The sequence below is a fragment of the Rhinolophus hipposideros genome, assembly GCF_964194185.1.
Source record: "Rhinolophus hipposideros genome assembly, chromosome: 15".
Taxonomy (NCBI): Eukaryota; Metazoa; Chordata; class Mammalia; order Chiroptera; family Rhinolophidae; genus Rhinolophus; species Rhinolophus hipposideros.
Genome location: NC_138061.1, coordinates 56,410,105 through 56,429,547, shown reverse-complemented (window position 1 = coordinate 56,429,547; position 19,443 = coordinate 56,410,105). Strand labels below are relative to the sequence as shown.

At 42.2% G+C, this 19,443-nt stretch overlaps 1 protein-coding gene across 3 annotated transcripts in view; it reads right to left on the bottom strand.

Annotated features, from left to right (window-relative positions):
- Window positions 1-19,443, bottom strand: part of SH2D4B (SH2 domain containing 4B) — a gene marked incomplete at its 5' end in the record, with an annotated part of 105,006 nt that overhangs the window by 53,095 nt on the left and 32,468 nt on the right. For all 3 annotated transcript variants that reach the window (XM_081074106.1, XM_081074105.1, XM_081074107.1), the window contains one exon: window positions 10,202-10,349. In XM_081074106.1, the coding sequence (XP_080930232.1) occupies window positions 10,202-10,349 (148 nt within the window). The remainder of the gene's footprint in view (window positions 1-10,201; window positions 10,350-19,443) is intronic.

The following is a 19,443-nucleotide window of genomic DNA, read 5'->3' as shown; positions in this document are numbered from 1 at the left end:
GCAAAAAGGAAAAGATCAGAATGACAGCTAAGTTTCTGCCTTTAACAACCAGTTGATAAAGCAGGTTGGGAGGAACAGGAAGAGAAGGATTGAGTTTGGACATGTTGAGGTAGAGGTGCCTGTGAGGTGCCGGGAGGAAAGGTCCGGTGCGGACAAGGTCCTGGAAGAGCATTCATTGCTGCTTTTCATGAAAGCAAGGAACGTACTCACATCCCCTGGTGCTCCCCCTGCCTCTGCCCAGACAGAAAAGACTCAGTGCTTTACAGAACTCAGAGGGTCTAGTTACATCCTACAGAGAAACCAAACGCTTCAAAGCAGTATCAATTTGTAGTAACTCCTTGCATGAGTAGTATAATGTTTCCAAAAATTAGTGAATAATCATATATATAGGAAAAAGCACCAATAAAGATTTAAATTACATATAGGTTCCAATGTGTTTAAATTCTGCTTCATTTCCTGCTCCATGTGACCTTGGGCAACTTGTAGCCCCATAGCTACACTATTTCCTCATCTGTAAAATGGGGCCTCATTGGTGGCTTTGAGACATAAATAAGATCGTACATAGAAGGGGCTTGGACAGTTCCTGGCACATGATAGAGGTTCATTAAATATATCTGCTGTGAGATAAGCAGACTGGAATGCCACCTTTAGAAAGGGCCCATCCCTGTCAAGGCACAAAGGAGTGGTGGCAGGGAAGTAGTGTCAGATGGGGCTGGGTAGAGTCAGAAGTTCTCATCAGGGAATGGGAAAAATGAACCCTTTATGAAAGGGGAGGTTTCCTGACCCCTGGAAAAGGGAAACAGGCAATCTAGATATCGAAGGATGTGCACACAGGTCTCGGGTAGCTCAGCCTGTTGGAGCAGCCATCACCCAGGGAATGGCTGGGTTTGGCACCAAGATGGTGAGCCTGAGAGATGCGCCTCAGGGAAAGCAAGTGAGGTGCACCCACACCTAAACGTAGGCCAAGGGCAGGGACTCCAAGGCTTCTGTAGTTCCCTGTCAGCCATCCTTGTCCTGCCAGCATATCCTTATGGCTACAAACAGCGACCGCCTGTGGCCACGAAGAGCAATTTAGGACCAGAATGCTCCCCACGCCAGGGTGAACCTTGGAACAACTTCACTTTGGGACAACATAGGGCCCCCGGGGATTCTTGAGCAGTTCAAGAGGAGAGAGAAACCTAAGCAGGACATGAACTGGGCATGTGGCGACTCAGCCTGCCATTGTTCTGAGCTGTAAAATCAAAGAAAGATATGTGGCACCTGAGTTTGAGGAGCAGTTCAGATAGGTTATGTCCAAGGAGAAATTGCACAATTTCCCAGCCCATCACTGGATAGAAATCCCTTCTTTTGTGTTATGCTTTAGCTTTCTTTCCAGGCCTAAATTCTGCTCTGCACTGCCCTGTCTCCAGAACACACCTCATCTCCACAAGCCCCTTCAGGGCCCGTCCATCTCAAGCACACAGCATTTTAGGATCACTGATGTCAGACTCCACAGCACACTCCTCTCTAAGGAGGGAAGACAATGGAACCCACACAACTGGACTGCATACTGGGCCTGAGCACACATTTTTTTCATTCAGCTCTGACAACCTCCCGGCAAGGGGTGAGACAACTACCTCTCTGATTGTGAGTGGAGCCACAATCAGATTCACACAATTCAAGGAGGGAAGGAAGGGGTTAACAATAATACCATTCTAGTTTTTGTAAATAATACCACTGACCAAGTCAGGCTGGCTCATCTCTAAATCCCTGGGCAACTAAATGTTACCTAACTTCACACTCTGACAGGTTCACAGTTGAGAAATAATTAAATGAATTTCTGCCTAATACAGTCAGAGTTTCTCAGAAGCCAGAGCCTGCTCTACTGTTTGAACTGAAAAACTAAGTCTGTATTCAAGTGATACTAAAGGGAACAATTCCCTTTACTTCTAAGTTGGAGGATTTAATTTAGGTGTTTTATCAAAAACTGCTGTTCTCAGTAGATTAATGGCCTACTATATCTTTCATATTAAATGAATTGAGTGCAGAATGGCTTTGCTGGGTTTGAATGACAGGCTCCAGAGTTTAGCTCATCATTCTTTAAGAAAGCATAAAATGAGGAATCAAAATCATGAGGCCTGAATTATCATATCTTTTCTCTGTGTTTTGGAGATTTTTCCATTTTCTCTTGCCACACAGTACATTAATTAGCAATCAGGCAGCACTCGGGCCAAATGATTTCCATTCTCCATCCTAACGAAACACCAGCCCAGCCCATAACTTTCCATCTCATCATGTATCTACGAAAAGAGAAACACTTCACACTTGATAGCTCTTCACAACATAGAAAAAAACCTTGCTTCTTCTCTCATTTTACACTTCCAACAAGCCCCAACTCAACATGACCACCCCCATTTTACAAATGAAGAAACTTAGCAAGAACATGCTCGTGGTCACACTAGTAAGTGGCAAAGCTAGGACAGGACCCCAAGTCAGGCCTCCTTCCCCTCCACTGTAGTAGTCTCACGTGACTTCACTTTGTGACTTCACTAGTTCTTTTAGTATAAACTACATCCTACCTTCTTTTTTTTTACTATCTCTTATTCCATTCTGAATTTAAATGAATGAATCCTTCCTCAGCTCTTGCAGCACCCCCTGCAAATAAGATTGAACACGGAACCTTGAGCTGAGCTGCCGCTGAGCTCCCAAATGGCTCAGTTGGTTGGAGTGCATCCTCTCAACCACAAGGTTGTCAGTTCGACTCCCACAAGGGATGGTGGGCTGTGCCCTCTGCAACTAGAAAAACGGCAACTGGACCTGGAGCTGAGCTGCGCCCTCCACAACTAAGACTGAAAGGACAACTTGACTTGGAAAAAAGTCCTGGAAGTACACACTGTTCCTCAATAAAGTCCTGTTTCCCTTCCCCAATAAAATCTTTAAAAAAAAAACAAAAAAGAATAATCAACCTTGAGAACCATTTGAAGTCTAGCTGAACAGAAGCTTTATAACTAAGGATATAAATAAGAAGCCATGTCGAGACTGGTAGGAGGAACGGAGATGCAAAATGGGATGAGCTGGTCCCACACCTATGTGTGGTGGTTGAAAATTGGGAAAGCTATCTCAGCCACAGATATTCCCCACGAAGGAGCAAGGGACCCCAGACCCCCACATCAGGTTCCCAAGCCCAAAGTACTGGTGCTGGGAAGAGGAACCCCCTCAACTTCTAGCTGTGAAAAACAGTGGGGATTCCAACTGTCCAGGTGGGATGGAAGGATACAGGAAATCCAGATATCCTTTTAAAGGGCCCAAGCAGGCACTCACCCTGGGCTCCAGTGGAGGGATGGTGACTCTAGATGCATTGGAGACACATGGGAAGAGACTGAGTTGTGTAACTTCAGAGCTAGGACTGGAGGACAGTCCTCCTTTTCCCTGTGTGGGACTCTTCTCCTGTGCAGCCAATAGGTGGGTGCCATCTTTCCTGTGTTGATTCTACCCCCATGGGCCAAATCTGAATTTCATTGTCCTGGTGAGCTACACTGCTCCATCCTGCTGACTCATTGAGACCCTGCCTCACCCAACTTGCCTACTTCAGAAGGCTTTATCAGCGGCTGAATCTCACAGGAGCTGGCAGGTGGCAGAGGCCTCAGAGTGCCCTGGTTTTTTGCAGGGCTACCCTAGACCTGGTACGGGAAGCAGAGATCCTCAGTTCACAGTGTGGCCTCTTCCACACACCTCCAGGTACAGTGACCAACTGTAGGCAGTAACCAACTGTAGACAGATTTGTAGCTCCTATGAGGTAGTCCCCAGGCAGTCACAGGCATTGGCTAACCTGGGCCTGCTCCATAGCCCTTCCCAAGAAGCCCCAGAACCACCATACTTGGAAGTTGGCTTCAGACTGCAGCAGAGCACCACTCAATTAGTCCCATAAGCAGCACACACAAAGGGTGGTCTCAACAAGCACCAGAGCCTGCTGGGGCAAGTCCCACTCCATAGGGGTAAGGCCCCTGCACAGAATCCCATAAGCTGTGGACATAGCCTAACTCCAGAGCCAGTCAGCCTGAGGGTCAATCCCACCCACTGACATGCCAGGAGCAATCAAGGCTCAACTACAAAAGGAGGGCACACACAGCCCACACAAGAAACATTCCTGGAGCACCTGGCACAGGTGACCTGGGAGACTGTGCCACTGGGCCCCAAAGGACCCGTAATGCGTAAGGCCACCCAGCAATACTGGGAGACATAGCAGCCCTACGTAATACATAGAAACAAACAGAGAGGCAGCCAAAATGGGGAAACAAAGAGATACATCCCAAATAAAAGAACAGGAGAAAACTCCCAAAAAAGAACTAAATAAAATGGAGGCAAGTAACCTACAGGATACAGAGTTCAAAACAATGGTTATAAGGATGCTCAAGGAACTTAGTGAGAACTTCAACAAAGAGATTGGAGGCATAAAAAAGGACATAGAAACCATAAAAAAGAACCAGTCAGAAGTGAAGAATATAAGAACTGAAATACAGAATGCACTAGAAGGAATCACCAGCAGACTAGATGAAGCAAATGATTGAATCAGTGATTTAGATGTTAAGGTAGCAGAAAACACCCAAATCAGAATAGCCAAAAGAAAAAAGAAATCCAAAAAAAAATGAGGATAATTTAAGAGACCTCGGGGACAACATCAAGCATAACAACATTCGCATCAGACCAGAAGAAGTGAGAAAACAAGGGACTGAGAATCTATTTGAAGAAATAATGACTAAAAACTCTCCTGATCTTTTGAAGAAAATAGATATACAAGCACAGAAAGCACAAAGAGGGACTACTTTAAAACGGAAAAAAAAAAAATTGCCCGGCCCAGTGGCTCAGGCGGTTGGAGCTCCATGCTCCTAACCCCGAAGGCTGCCGGTTGGATTCCCACATGGGCCAGCGGGCTCTCAACCACAAGGTTGCCAGTTAGATTCCTCGAGTCCTGCAAGGGATGGTGGGCTCCACCCCCTGCAACTAAGATTGAACACAGCACCTTGAGCTGAGCTGCCGTTGAGCTCACGGATGGCTCAGTTGGTTGAAGAGCATCCTCTCAACCACAAGGTTGCCGGTTTGACTCCTGCAAGGGATGGTGGGCAGCACCCCCTGCAACTAGAAAGGGCATCTGGACCTGGAGCTGAGCTGCATCCTCCACAACTAAGACTGAAAAGACATCAACTTGAAGCTGAACGGCACCCTCCACAACTAAGATTGAAAGGACAACAACTGACTTGGAAAAAAGTCCTGGAAGTACACAGTGTTCCCCAATAAAGTCTTGTTCTCCTTCCCCAATAAAATCTTTATAAAAAAAGTATATGAATAATAAAGTAGCAATAACTACATATCTACAATTGTTTTCAATGTAAGTGGATTAAATGATCCAATCAGAAACAGGGTGGCTGAATGGATAAGAAAATAAGACTCATGCGTATGCTGCCTACAAGACACTTACTTCAGATCAAAAGATACACACAAACTGAAAGTACAGGGATACAAAAAGTAAAAGAGACGAAAATGGGGGGGAAGAACAGCTGGGGTATCAATACTTATACCAGACAAAATACGTAGACTTTAAAACAAGAGGCAAAGAAAGACCCAGTAATCCCACTTCCTGGTATTTATCCAAAGAAACCCAAAATGCTACTTTGAGAGAATGTGCCCATTCCTATGTTCATTGAGCATTGTTTACAGTGGCCAAGATGTGGAGGCAGCCTGGGTGTCTGTTGATGGAAGAATGGATAAAGAGGAGGTGGTACATATATACAATGGAATATTGTGTGGTCATGGAGGGAATGGGTTCTTGTCGTCTACGGTGGCATGTGGAGTATGTCAGACAGTGAAAGACAGGTGCAATGTGATTTCACTTGTATATGGACTCTAAAGAACAAAATAAACAAAACAGAAACAAAAAGAGACTCATTGATACAGAGAACATTTTGATGGTTGCCAGGTTGAGGGGGTGGGTGAAAAAGTTGAAGGGATTAAGAAGTACAAATTGGTAGTTACAAAATAATCATGGGGATGTAAAGTAAAGCATAGAGAATACAGTCGATAATAAGGTAATAACTATGCATAGTGTCAGGTGGATACTAAATTAATAAGGGGGAATCACTTGTTAAAGTATACAAATGTCTAACCATATGCTGTACACCTGAAACTAATATAAAATAATATTGAATATCAACTGTAACTGGAAAACTAAAAAGGGGGGGAGTGAAGGGCAATAAGTGGTCCAAATCTCCAGGTATAAAACAAATAAGTCATGAGGATGTAATGTACAGCATACGGAATATAGTCAATAATATTGTAATAGTGTACTATGGTGTCACATGGTTGCTGGACTTAGCATGGTGATCACTTCTTTAGGTATATAAACGTTGAATAACTATCGTGTACACCTGAAATTAATAAAATATTGTATGCTAACTATTTTTTAATAAAAAAATCTTTGAAAAATAAATTAAGAAAATAATTCCATTTACAATAGCATCAAAAAGAACAAAATACTTAGAAATATACCTAACCAAGGAGGTAAAAAACCTGTACACTGAAACCTACATGACAAGGATGACAGAAATGGAAGAAACCACAAATAAATGGAAAGATATCCTGTGTTTACAGATTGAAAGAATTAATATTGTTAAAATATCCATACTACTTAAAGCAATCTATAGATTCAATGCAATCCCTGTCAAAATTCCAATGGCATTTTTCACAGAAATAGAAAAAACAATCCTAAAATTCATATGGCACCACAAAAGATTCTGAATGGCTTAAGCAATCTTGAACAAGATGAACAAAACTGGAGGCATCTCACTTGTTGATTTCAAATAATATTGCAAAGCTATAGTAACCAAAACAGTATGGTACTGGCATAAAAAACAGACACGTAGACTAATGGAACATGATAGAGAGCCCAGTAATAAACTCATGCATATATGGTCAACTAAACTTCAACAAAGGCACGAAATATACCTAATAAGGAAAGGATCATTTCTTCAATAAATGGTGTTGGGAATGTTAGGTAGAAGTTAGAAAACTTAGGAGGAGAAGGGGTGGGAGGGAGTCCATAGTGCCGACAGAAAAAGCTCTAACTAGCTTTAATTTACTGCCTCCAGCCACGTATCTGTTTTTACAACAACAGATGACAAGAGGTAGTCGGGAACAAGATAAGGATCTGAATCAACACAACTGACCTCCACCTATCTTAGGAGGTCACACCCTCCCATGGAAGAGCTTGCACCACTTCTCCTGCCAAATCAATATGTCACTCCCTCACCCCACCCAGCAAACTCTAAGTTTTGGAGACAATAGCTCTCTCACCATTTTTTGCTCCAGCTCTCTCGCCCACATGTTCTCTCTCCCTCTCTCCCTCTCTCCCACCTCAGCTCGGCCTGGCCTGTTCTCTTCCCTGAGAATGTATCACTAATAAACCTAATAAACCCTGCTTGCATATTAATCAGCTTGCTGACCTTTAATTTTTCACTGCATCAGCAAAAAGAACCGAGACACCTGTAACAGGAAAACTGGATATCTACATGCAAAAGAATGAAATTGGATCCTATGTCATGCCGTACACACAAAAAAAACAAACTCAAAGATTTAAATGTAAGACCTAAAAATGTAAAACTCTTTGAAGAAAAATAGGGGGAAACTCCTTCACTTTTATCTTGGCAATGATTGTTTTTAATATGACACCAAAAGCAAAAATAAACAGGTGGTACTACATCCAACTGTTTCTGCATAGAAAAAGAAACAACAAAATAAAAAGGCAACCCATAGAATAGGAGAAAATATTTGCAAACTATATATCCAATAAGGGTTAATATCCAAAATACAGAGGGTGCCAAAAAAACGTATACACATTTTAAGAAAGGAAAGCAATTGTATTAAAATTGTAATACTCAATATATACCAATAATAAAAGATGAATACAAGTCATGTATATACATTTTTTGGCACCCCCAATATATAAGGAACTCATATAATTCAATAGTAAAAAACAAATAATTTTATTTCAAAAATGGACAAAAGACCTGAATAGATATACATACAACAGGTCAATAGGCACACAAAAAAGTGCTCAACATCTTTAACTATCAGGGAAATGCAATTCAAAACCACAATGATTTATCATCTCACACATGTTAGGATATCTATTATCGAAAAGACAAAAGATAACAAGTGTTGGCAAGAATGTGAATTTGAACCTTCATATACTGCCTGTGGAAATGTAAAATGGTGCAGTCAGTTGCTTTGGAAAATAGTATGGCAGTTCCTCAAAATGTTAGAGTTACCATATTAGAGACCCAAAAATTCTATTCCTAGGTATATCCCCAAGTGAATTGGAAATATATGTTTACATAAAAACACACAAAAGTTCAAAGCAACATTACTCATAACAGACCAAAAGTGGAAGCAACCCAAAGGTCTATCAACTTATGAATGGATAAACAAAAATGTGGCACATCCATACGTGAGTGCATTAGAATTTTATTCCGCCATAAAAAGGAAGTGAGTGCTGATATATACTACAACATCATGGACCCTAAAACATGCTAAATGAAAAAAGACAGACACAAAAGGCCACGTAATGTATGATTCTATTTATATGAAATATCCAGAATAGGCTAATCCATAGGGACCAAAATTAGATGAGTGGTTGCCAAAGGTGTGGCGAGAGAAGGAGCAACCAGTGGGGACAGGCTTTCTTTCTGTAGTAATGAAAACATTCTTGAATTAGATAGTGGTGATGGTCACACATTTTGTAAGTATACAAAAAAATCACTGAATTGTACACTTTAAAAGGATGAATTTTATATTGTGTGTATTATATTCACTTTTTTTGAAAGTCTGTTTAATCAATCTGACTGACATCTGGTTCAGAAAGGCTGGCCATAGAAGTCACCTCATATCTCTGCTGTCCTGGCTGTGGCACTGATTCCAATTATCTCTGAAGTAAATCATTGCAACCTCTCCTCCTCTCCCTCACTCCAAACCCAGCCTGAATCCTGTCACTCACCTTTAGAATTTTCCCACTGTCCACCTGTATTACATGCCTCTTTATTTTCTATATTTTTTGATGTTTTGCTCATCCTAGAAAGACTGCCCCTCCCAGAGCTAGCTGATTCCTAAAATTATAAAGGACTCTCCTGAAAGTGTGTCTTTCACATGCAAACCAACCAATCCAAAGCCCATAGCCCAACTACCTCCTTTATCTAGTTCTTATACTCGTGTCCCTATTCATCTGCCCTAATCACCCTGGGGCCAGGTATCAGACAATGAGAGACAGCCCCTGGATCCCAAAGCCTGCTGAAATTATTCTAACTAGCCAAGCCTAAACCTGATTACCCTACCTTGCCTTACCTGTCCCACAGAAACCACAATGAAGGCTCTTGCCTACATTTTCCCTTCACTTCCTCTGCCTCCTGACTGGCCCTGGTACTTCCCCGTTTGGCCCTGTGTGGCATGACATGCCCTCTATTTCTAGGAATCTGGGAGTAAGACCTTCTTCCTTCAAGACAGTCATTTCCACATCTGCAAGTCTTATCATACTTGATAAAAACAAGCCTGAGTACATATTAAAACACCACCCTGTCAACCTAGTTCCACCCTCCCTTTCCCACCTACATTCTCACCATCCCTGATGCTGCTGGAGCTTTATAGTCACCCCACATGTCTCCAATTTCCTAAGCATACTACACTCCATTGTCATATGCTTTTGCACATGCTGGGTACTCCATCTAGAGTGCTCTCTCCAGCTTCTTTGCCTCACTTATTCCTATGCCACCATCAAGCTTCACTTTACAATGCTGCATGGTACAATCTCCCACAGAGCCCTTACTCTGTGTGTCTATGCCCTGGCTGGCCAGTGAGTTCCGCCAAGAGAAGCACCATAATCCCTCATCTCTGGATCCCCAGGGCTTAGTACAGAGCCAGAATATTATCAGTAACTCCAGAAATGCAGGGTTTTCTTTTTTTAGTCTAAGAAATCTCACCTACAGGCATGGAAGCTCCTTGAGGGATCCCTTCCCCTCTGGGTCCTTAACAGGACCACGCACACACCGCTGGTCCTGAGTAAGGCTTCTGGGCTGCATGAGTGAACTAGAATGATGACTGAGCAAATAAACAAGTGGGGGGAGGGTAGCTGGGGAAGGTGGGCTGGACTCTGGGAGCCTGAGAAGCAAGCTCTACTCACACTGTTCTTCCCACTCGCGCTCCTCCTTCTCACTGGCTTGGCTCTGCAGCTGGGCCTGCTTCAGGGTCCAGTACAGTTCCTTTGCTCTCTGTTCTTCCTGAAGGCGAATCTGCTCTTCTCCTTGCTTCCTCTCCTCTTCCTCTTTCCTCTAAAACATCATGGGGACAGAATAATGTTAGGTGACAGTGACACTTCATGAGGGAGAAGAAGTGCCTCTGTGATTCTGCAGCAGGGCAGGGCTGAGTTGTCTCAGGATGGGTTTGCTCAGCAGTGGTCACTTCAGTCTCAGTCTCTACACACGTGAAATGGCAATAGTTACACCTACCATGTTTCCCTGAAAATAAGACCTAGCCAGACCATCAGCTCTAATGTGTCTTTTGGAGCTAAAATTAATATAAGACCCAATATTATATTATATTATATTATATTATATTATATTATATTATATTATATTATATTATATTATATTATATGAGACCCAATTTTATATTATATTTAAAAAGACCGGGCCTTATATTAATTTTTGCTCCAAAAGACGTATTAGAGCTGATGGTCCGGCTAGGTCTTATTTTGGGGGAAACACAGTAGTCGGGCTGTGGTAAGAATCAAATGGGCTGAAATATGTGGAACAATTTGTAAACTCTAAAACTTTCTGCAAAGATAAAAGGACTCTGGGCCATCCTTGGCCACACTTCCATCCTGGGGGAAAAGGGAGGGTAGGCACAGGGGTAAGGGGAGGGGCAAGTCTTCCTGGAGGCCAATTTAGCAGGATATGATCATATCTTAACCTTATGTCCAGATAAGATATTTCAAAAAAGAGCAGATTAGGGGGCTCCAAGTCTCCAATTTTTGTCCCATTTTTAAGCTCCAAAAAGGTCGTTTTGTGTGTGTGTGTGTGTGTGTGTGTGTGTGTATTTTCTTCTACCTTATTTTACATCAAAGTAACAAGCACATGCTAAACATGGAATATAAAACACTTGTTATAAAAAAAACAACTCTCCAAACTACTTCATCCCCACTGACCCCACCCTAGTCCATGACCAAAGGCCACCATTTTCAATTATTTTAGCTGTTCCTTCACGTGGTTACATCTATGTCTGAGTAATGCTGCTAATTCTTGATATATCAATTCTAGATAAATTACCTGCTGCCTTTCTTTTTTGGTACATGAGTATTTAGCACTTACATTTCCAACGCAGATACATGCCCGTACCTTTCCTTTCCTCCTCAGCACAATAAATTTCTATCACAATTTGTGGTTAAACTAATAATCATTGTAAATATAGCTCACTACAAAGCCAGAGAGGGTGCTATTTCTACCAATTCTAAGAAGTACATTTTTTTAACTTTTTAACATAATCTCTGAACTATGTGTGTCTCATAACTTACAACTTGTCTTTTAAATAGACAACAGGTTTTTTTCTTTCTTCTTAAAATAATGATATATTTTACAATTAATGCCATCTTAAATTTAATAAAGTATGGTAGTATGATGGCTTTTTTTTCAAAAAATTTTTTTTGCTTTTTCCTGAGTTAGTAATTGTTTTATCTTAAGTCGGAGATTGTCTTTTCCCAAACTTATCTAATGTCTGTAATAAATCTTTCTCTGTGTTTAACCAAGTGCTTTCTATTATACTAGGTAATGCAGCTTTTCCCAAGGGACGCCCTGCCCCCAACTGCCACCTTTCCTTCTTCTCCAATCTCCACTGGTTACTATTTAGGTCTCCTGTCCATCCATCTACCCAGGACGCACCTCTTAGCCCTCCCAGAGTTGAAGCCCTTGTTTCTTTGTTCCATGTTTTCTTTTTTGGCTACTTCCTCGTTTTGCAGCAACATAGCTTATAGCACTTCTCAGGTAAGGATGCAGAGAGAGACACTTTCTGAGTCTTGTCTGAAAACATCTACATGCTATCTTCACAAATAACTCCTAATTTAGCTGAGCATAGAATTTGATTAAAAATCATTTTCCTCAGAATAGAGAGTCCAGACATAAATCCATGCCTATATGCCCATCTAATCTACGACAATGGAAGCAAGAATGTACGATGGGGTAAAGACAGTCTGTTCAATAAGTGGTGTTGGGAAACCTGGACAGACACATGCAAGAAAATGAAGCTGGACCACCTCCTTACACCATATACAAAAACAAATTCAAAATGGCTTAAAGACTTAAATGTAAGATCTGAAACCATAAAATATCTAGAAGAAAATATAGGAAGAAACTTCATGGACATTACCCGGAGTAAGATTTTCACTGATATATCCCCTCGCGCGAGGGAAGTAAGAGAAAAAATAAACATGTGGGATTACATCAAACTAAAAAGTTTTTTCACAGCAAAGGAAACCATCAATAAAACAAAAAGGGATCCCACTGTATGGGAAAAGATATTTGCCAATGATATATCTGATAAGGAATTAATATCACAAATCTATAAAAAACTTACTCAACTCAACTCCAAAAAAACAAACAACCCAATTAAAAAATGGGCAGAGGACTTGAGGAGACATTTTTCTAAAAAGGACATACAGAAGGCAAGAAGACATATGAAGAAATGCTCAACCTCACTAACCATCAGAGAAATGCAAATAAAAACCACAATGAGATACCACCTCACTCCAGTCAAAATGGCTATCATCAATAAATCAACAAACAACAAATGCTGGCGTGGATGTGGAGAAAAGGGAACGCTAGTGCACTGTTGGTGGGATTGCAGATTAGTGCAGCCACTATGCAAAACAGTATGGAGGTATCTCAGGAATCTGAAAATGGAACTACCCTATGATCCAGTAATTCCACTCCTAGGCATCTACCCGGAGAAATCCAAAACTCCAATTCAAAAATCTGTATGCACTCCTATGTTTATTGCAGCACTTTACACAATAGCCAAGATATGGAAACAACCGAAATGCCCATCGGTAGATGACTGGATTAAGAAGCGGTGGTACATTTATACAATGGAGTATTACGCAGCCATAAAGAAGAAAGAAATCTTATCATTTGCAGCAACATGGATGGATCTAGAGAACATTATGTTAAGTGAAATAAGTCAGAAAGAGAAAGACAAGTACCATATGATCTCACTTATACATGGAATCTAAAGAAAAGACTATGTGAATGAATTAATCAGAAACAGTTTTGGGGACACAAAGAAAAAACCGAGAGTTGTTAGATGGGTGTGGGGGGGGGGGGGTTGGGGATAAGGGGAAAGGTGAAGGGATTTGGAAGCAGCTGGTAACCACAAGATGGCCTCAGGGTTTTTTTGAAAATTAATTTGGGGAAGGTATTCAATAATGTTGTAAAGATTTTGTTGGGTATCCGATGGACATGCGTCCTATTTGGGAGACCACCTCAGGGATACTGTGGATACCTGATCATGGCATTGTACACCAGAAGCTAAACATTAATGAATGCCAACTATAATTTTATATTTATAATGTGATGGTTCAGTGTGAGGTCGGAGGGATAGTGGATGGGGGGAGGGGGGTTCACAGTGTGAGGGATATAAATGATGAACGTCTAAGTATTACCTTGTCTTGTACACCTGAAACTAATAAATAAATAAATAAATAAAAAAGAAATTCCTATCAAAAAAAAAAAATCATTTTCCTGCAGAATGTAAAAGACCTTACTTCCTTGTCTTCTAGCATCCAGTGCTGCCACTAGGATTCTCATTCTTCTGCATAAGGCACTAATTTTTCTCTTTATCACTGATATTCTCTACTTTTAAAAATAATACGCCTTAGTGTAGATTTTCTTCCATTGATTGTTTTAGGCACTCAGGATGCTTTTGACCTAGAGTCCCAGGTCTTTCCAGTCTAATATGTCTTGGTTTAGGATTTCTTTGATAATTTATTTTCCTTTCATTTCTCTTTTTGATTTCTGGAACTCCTGTTTGTCAAATACGGGACTTCTTGAATTGACTTCTAAGAGCCTTACCATTTTTTTCTTATTTTCCATCATTTGTCTTTTTTTGTTCTATTTCCTGGTCAATTTTATGACTTTATCTTCCAAACTTTCTACTGAATTTTTTTATTTCCGCTATTGCATTTGTAATTCCCAAGCCCTCTTGCTTGTCCTTTGGTTGTGCCTTTTTGCTTCATTGTACCCTATACTTATTTCACGAATGCAATAGCTCATCTCTCAGGGTTTTAAGAGTTTTTTCCTTCCTCATATTCTGATTTAGGTCTACTGCGTCTGTTTTTTGCCTTTCGGTTTTATGTTAAAGTTGTTTTTATTTGCTGCCCATCATTCATGTTGGAGGCTTTCCTCACCTGTCTGATGTTGCCCGACTGTTCATGTTCAAGAGAGAAAGTAAGTGTCTGAACAGGAGGTTCAGAGTGTGTACATAGGGCTTTCTTGAAAGGTAGGCTTCACTCTAGGGTGGCTGGCTGAGGAGCCAGACATTTCATTAAGGAACACTCAAATGGAAGAATCTAGAGGTCCTGTCTCTAAGACTATTCAGTGTGGGTGGTGTCTGACACCCGCGTTCCAGGAGTCGGTGGTGGAGGCAGGCTGCAGGAGGGACAGCCTGTAGACACAAGTAAATAGGACCCCTTCCTGGGAACACTATGCCTTGAAGTGCCATCCTTGGAAATTTCCCCTCACACCCCCCCAGGACTAGCCAGAAACAGTCTTCCCAGGATTGGTAAGGGCAGCAGTGCTATCTAGGTAAGACGTCCCAAGCCCAGACCAGACCCCACATGAGCCCTCGTCCCTGTTTCTCCCCTGCAGGGTGCTCTCGGACCCTCTCCTCCATGCAAGCTGTTAACCGAAGGCCTGAAGGAGCTCCAGAACTCATATTTATGAGTCATCCTGGGACCCAGTGGCCAGGCCATGGTTCCAGAAGTGTGGCCTAGCAAGCAGATGAATCCTACTGGCCAGCACGTCTTTATAGAAGGATCACATGAGATTGGGTCACCAGAATGGAGCTAACAGGCTGGTTTTTATGTGGCTCAAATTGTTAACTTGTTATGGACAAAGGTACCACAAAAAACCACTTGCCAGCCTGAGCACCCGGCGGCAACTCCAGCTGCAGGTCCCACTGTTCAGAGTTCAGACACTTACTTACTCCTCCTGTTTCCCACATCCCCTCCCCTGTTCTCGCCACTGGGCTTGATTCACTGAGCCTCAAACCTTTCCCTTTCAACTCTCCATCTCCTTCTGGTCAGAGGGAGGGTGTAGTAGCCTGGAAGAAACAGGTGACAATGGGGACATGTGGGTCCAATCACTCCATATAGTAACTTGTCCCCAGTCACCAATCTCAGCTCCACTGTTCACAGTCCTGAGCCTGTGGGGGTTGTGGATGGAGCAGCTCAATACCATCAGCCCCCTTTCTGCAGGCACCCCACTGAGCCCCTCAATCTCCCAGCTACCAAACTTTTGTGGACATTTTCCCATTTATTCTTCTCTCCTCTCATTTTCTCCTCTTGGTGGCTTATAACTTTTTCAGTCCTTTGCCACTGTTTTAATAGATCAACAACAAAAAGAGGAGCTAACTGAGTTTTTAATCCTCATTTAAAAAAAAAAAAACGACAAGGTTGTTTTTTTTTTTCTTTTGGAATGGCATAGATTGAGGATTTTTCTCCATTCAGTGATTAATTTTTAATTCTAAAGAACAAAATTCCAACTTCCTAATGACCCACTCTCGGGGGTGAGGGGGAGATTAAGGATTAAAGAAGTTAAGTGGCCTCATCTAGTCATTCACTAAATACCTATTTATTGAGCATTTAGAGTCTCAGCCTGTTCTAGGCACCAGACAGACAGCAGTGAGCAAGACAGAAACAGGCTCCACTCTCTCAAAGCCTACATTCCAATGGGCAAAAACACTAAAAAAACAAAAATCAAGAAATATCAGAAAGTAATAAACAGTGTGCAGAGAATTAAAACAAGGTAAGTGATAGAGAGAATCTAGGAGGCTACTGGGGCTGTGTGACCAGAAGTCCTCTCAGAAAGGGTGACATGATTTAAGACTTGAGCAATAAGAAGGAGACCAATAAGTAAAGATCAGGGAGAAGAAAATTCCAGGCAAAGGAAACCACAAGCGCAATGTCCCCAGAACTGTAATAGGTTTCGCATGTTTAAGTATACAATTATCCACTGTGGCTGGAGGGGAAAAAGTTGAAATTCTATTTTTGATGAGTTGGAGATGCCATCGGACAGCCAAGAGGCCTGCCATTAGCAGGGGGGTGTGTGAGCTTAGGGTTTAAGGGCAAGTTCAGGCTAAGATACTGACTGAGAAGGCATCTGTGTAAAGATGATGTGTCTCAGCCATGGGACTTAATGTTGTCACTGAGAAAAAGAACATAAATCAAGAGAAAACACCCAAAGTGTCTGAGGACACTCCACTATTTAAAAATTGACAGAGAGTTGGAGTCAGAAAAGGAGCTTCAGGAGGAAACCAAAGAAAGATAAAACCCAGAAGGGATGATGTCTGTAGGGGAAGCCAAGAGAAGAAAGCATTTTGAGTAAAAGGACGTAAACTGAGCTGCAGGCCACTGAGACACAGCAAAGATAAGGACAAAGGAGCCACAAGGGACCGAGGGGCGTGGCCACAGGACGTGATGGCAGCCCTTGACAACAGCTGCCTTAGTGGAGTGGAGGGACAGCTGTCCACGTGGTGAGGGGGGATAGTGGAAGTGACTGTAGACAACCCTTTTGACATTTCCTGAGGAAAGAAACAGAAACAGGAAGTGGCAGCCAGGGGAGCATGTGGGGTGAAGATAAAAATGGGATAAGCTGGTTGATTTTAAGATGGGAAATACTAGAACAGAAAGATAATGACTACTGCAAAATTAAAACCAAAGTCTGACTCCAAAGTCGAATCAATTGAGTTTTTCCCCAAAACTGTATTTACTTTCATCAGTCACTAGCATCTCAAAAGCTCAGAGATCACCCTTCACACTGGTACAGCATTTCGGTGGGTTTCCATTCCTCCCCCAGGGCTCCCTAATCTCTGGCTCTGGTCACTGCATCATTCATTACACAGGGCACCAACCAAAACAGCTTCCATCCAGGCACTTCAGATTTATCACCTGCCCACAGGGGTCTTCCGGGCAGGTACAAGTGTAAGGGAAAGTCCAGACAGTCGAGACGTGTCAGAGCCAGTAGAGCTTTTATCCCCTGGTCCTACATTCTTGTGCAGATAAAAAGTGTTCTAGCAGCTTGCTCAGGCTGCCACAACAATGTACCACAGACCAGGGGGCTTAAACAACAGACGTTTATTGTCCCACAGCTCTGGAAGCCAGAAGTCCAAGATCACGGTGTCAGCAGGGTCGGTCTCATTCTGAGGCCTCTCTCTTTGTCTTGTAGAAGACTGTCTTCTTGTATCTTTCCGTGTGTATATATACCATGTGTCTTTCCATGGTCTTTCCTCTGTGCTCACACGTGTCTGTGTCCAAATGTTCTCTTCTTATAAGGATACCGGACATAATGAATTAGGGTCCACCCTAAGGACTTCACTTTAACTTAATTACCTCTTTAAATATCTTATCTCCAAATATGCTTACATTCTGAGATACCAGGGACTAGGACTTCAGCATAGGTATTTTAGAGGGACGTAAAATTGAGCCCATAATAAGACCACGCCGCAGGGAAGGGTCATGACTGGCATACAGTGGGTAAGTGGCATTCGACCACTCACCTCAAATTACTACGCAGTGTTCCTATTCCCACCAGCTGTGGTTAACATGAAGCAGCAAGTTAAATGGAAGCACCCATTTCCCCCACCCCCCAACCCATGGCAACCACCATGCTACTCTCTGCTTCTACAAGTTCAACTTTTTCAGTTTCCACATATAAGGGAGATCATGTATTTTCTTTCTGTTTCTGGTTTATTTCATTTAGCATAATATACTCCAAGCTCATCTGTGTTGTGGCAAAGGCAGAATTTTCTTCTTTTTTAAGACTGAATAATAAATAGTCCATCGTGTGTATATATACCACATTTTCTTTTTCCATTCATCAGTCAGCAGACACTTAGGTTGTATTTGGTGAAAGGGTGCAAAGTTTCAGTTATGCTGGATAAATAAATTCTGGAGCTTTAATTTAAAACATCGTGACTATAGTTAATTCTGTATTGTGTACTTGAAATTTGCTAACAGAGTAAATCTTAAGTGTTCTCAACACACACACACACACACACACACACAAACGGTAAGTACGTGAGGTGATGGATATGTTAATTAGCTTGATTGTGGCCATCATTTCACAATGTATACACATATCAAAACATTATGTTGTACACCTTAAATATATAACCATTTTTATTTGTGGATCACACTTCAATAAAGTTGGGGGGGAATTACCCCCAAACAAATATGTAAGCAAATAAATAATTGGCAGTGCCAGTGTCTACTCAATCCTCTTCACCTGAGAATGGGACAACACCCAGGGAGACAGAACCCCCAGCAACTTTCATCTCAAAGGACAATGACTGGCCACTTATGATGACAAAAGGGAGCTAGCTCTTCACACGGATGAGGAAGACAAAATAGAACATCTTGCAACTACAAATAGAGAGCATTGCGTCTTACTCTCCACAGTCTTGCTAAAATGCTCAACCCTCACAGGTGAGATTGCCTGAAAACTCTCATTTTTGTTGCTACGATCAGAATCCTTTGGCCCATCTGTGATTACTAAAGAAAAGCCATCTTTCTTACGTTTAACAGCCAAAAGCCAATACAGCCAAAAGGCAGCAAACACGCCCCTTCTACCCTAGGAATCGATCGCCTTTTTCTGGCAAGCCCCGAACCCTCTGAGCTGTCCAGCTTATCCAATCCCCCTTCTCCTGATAACTCATCAGTAACAGCACACCGCAACGGCCCGAGATGCCTGCGTCTGCCTCACCCCAGTGGAAAATGTCACCGACACAGACGCTTTTTCTGGAAGGCACGGTCATTTTTGTTGTTAGCCTGGCCCCAGTAACACCACCCTGCTTTGTGAGGTGGTGCATTCTAAGAGGGCAGGGCCCGGCCCGGGGCATATTTATACCTCATTGCCAGTGCCCAGAGCCCAGTGCCCAGAGCAGGACCTAGCAGATAGTGGGCGCTCCGTAAACACACCCGAAGGACGGAGTGAACTCATGAACAGATGAAGATAAGACAGGGATTGTGATGATCCGTGCCAGGGAAAGGGTAAACCACATCGTGTTGTCTTGATGATGCCAGTCTTGTCCAAGAGAAGCTCAGATAAAGTCTATAATTTTCAAGAGAAAATCAAAACGTGGAAAGTTTTCCCACCACTT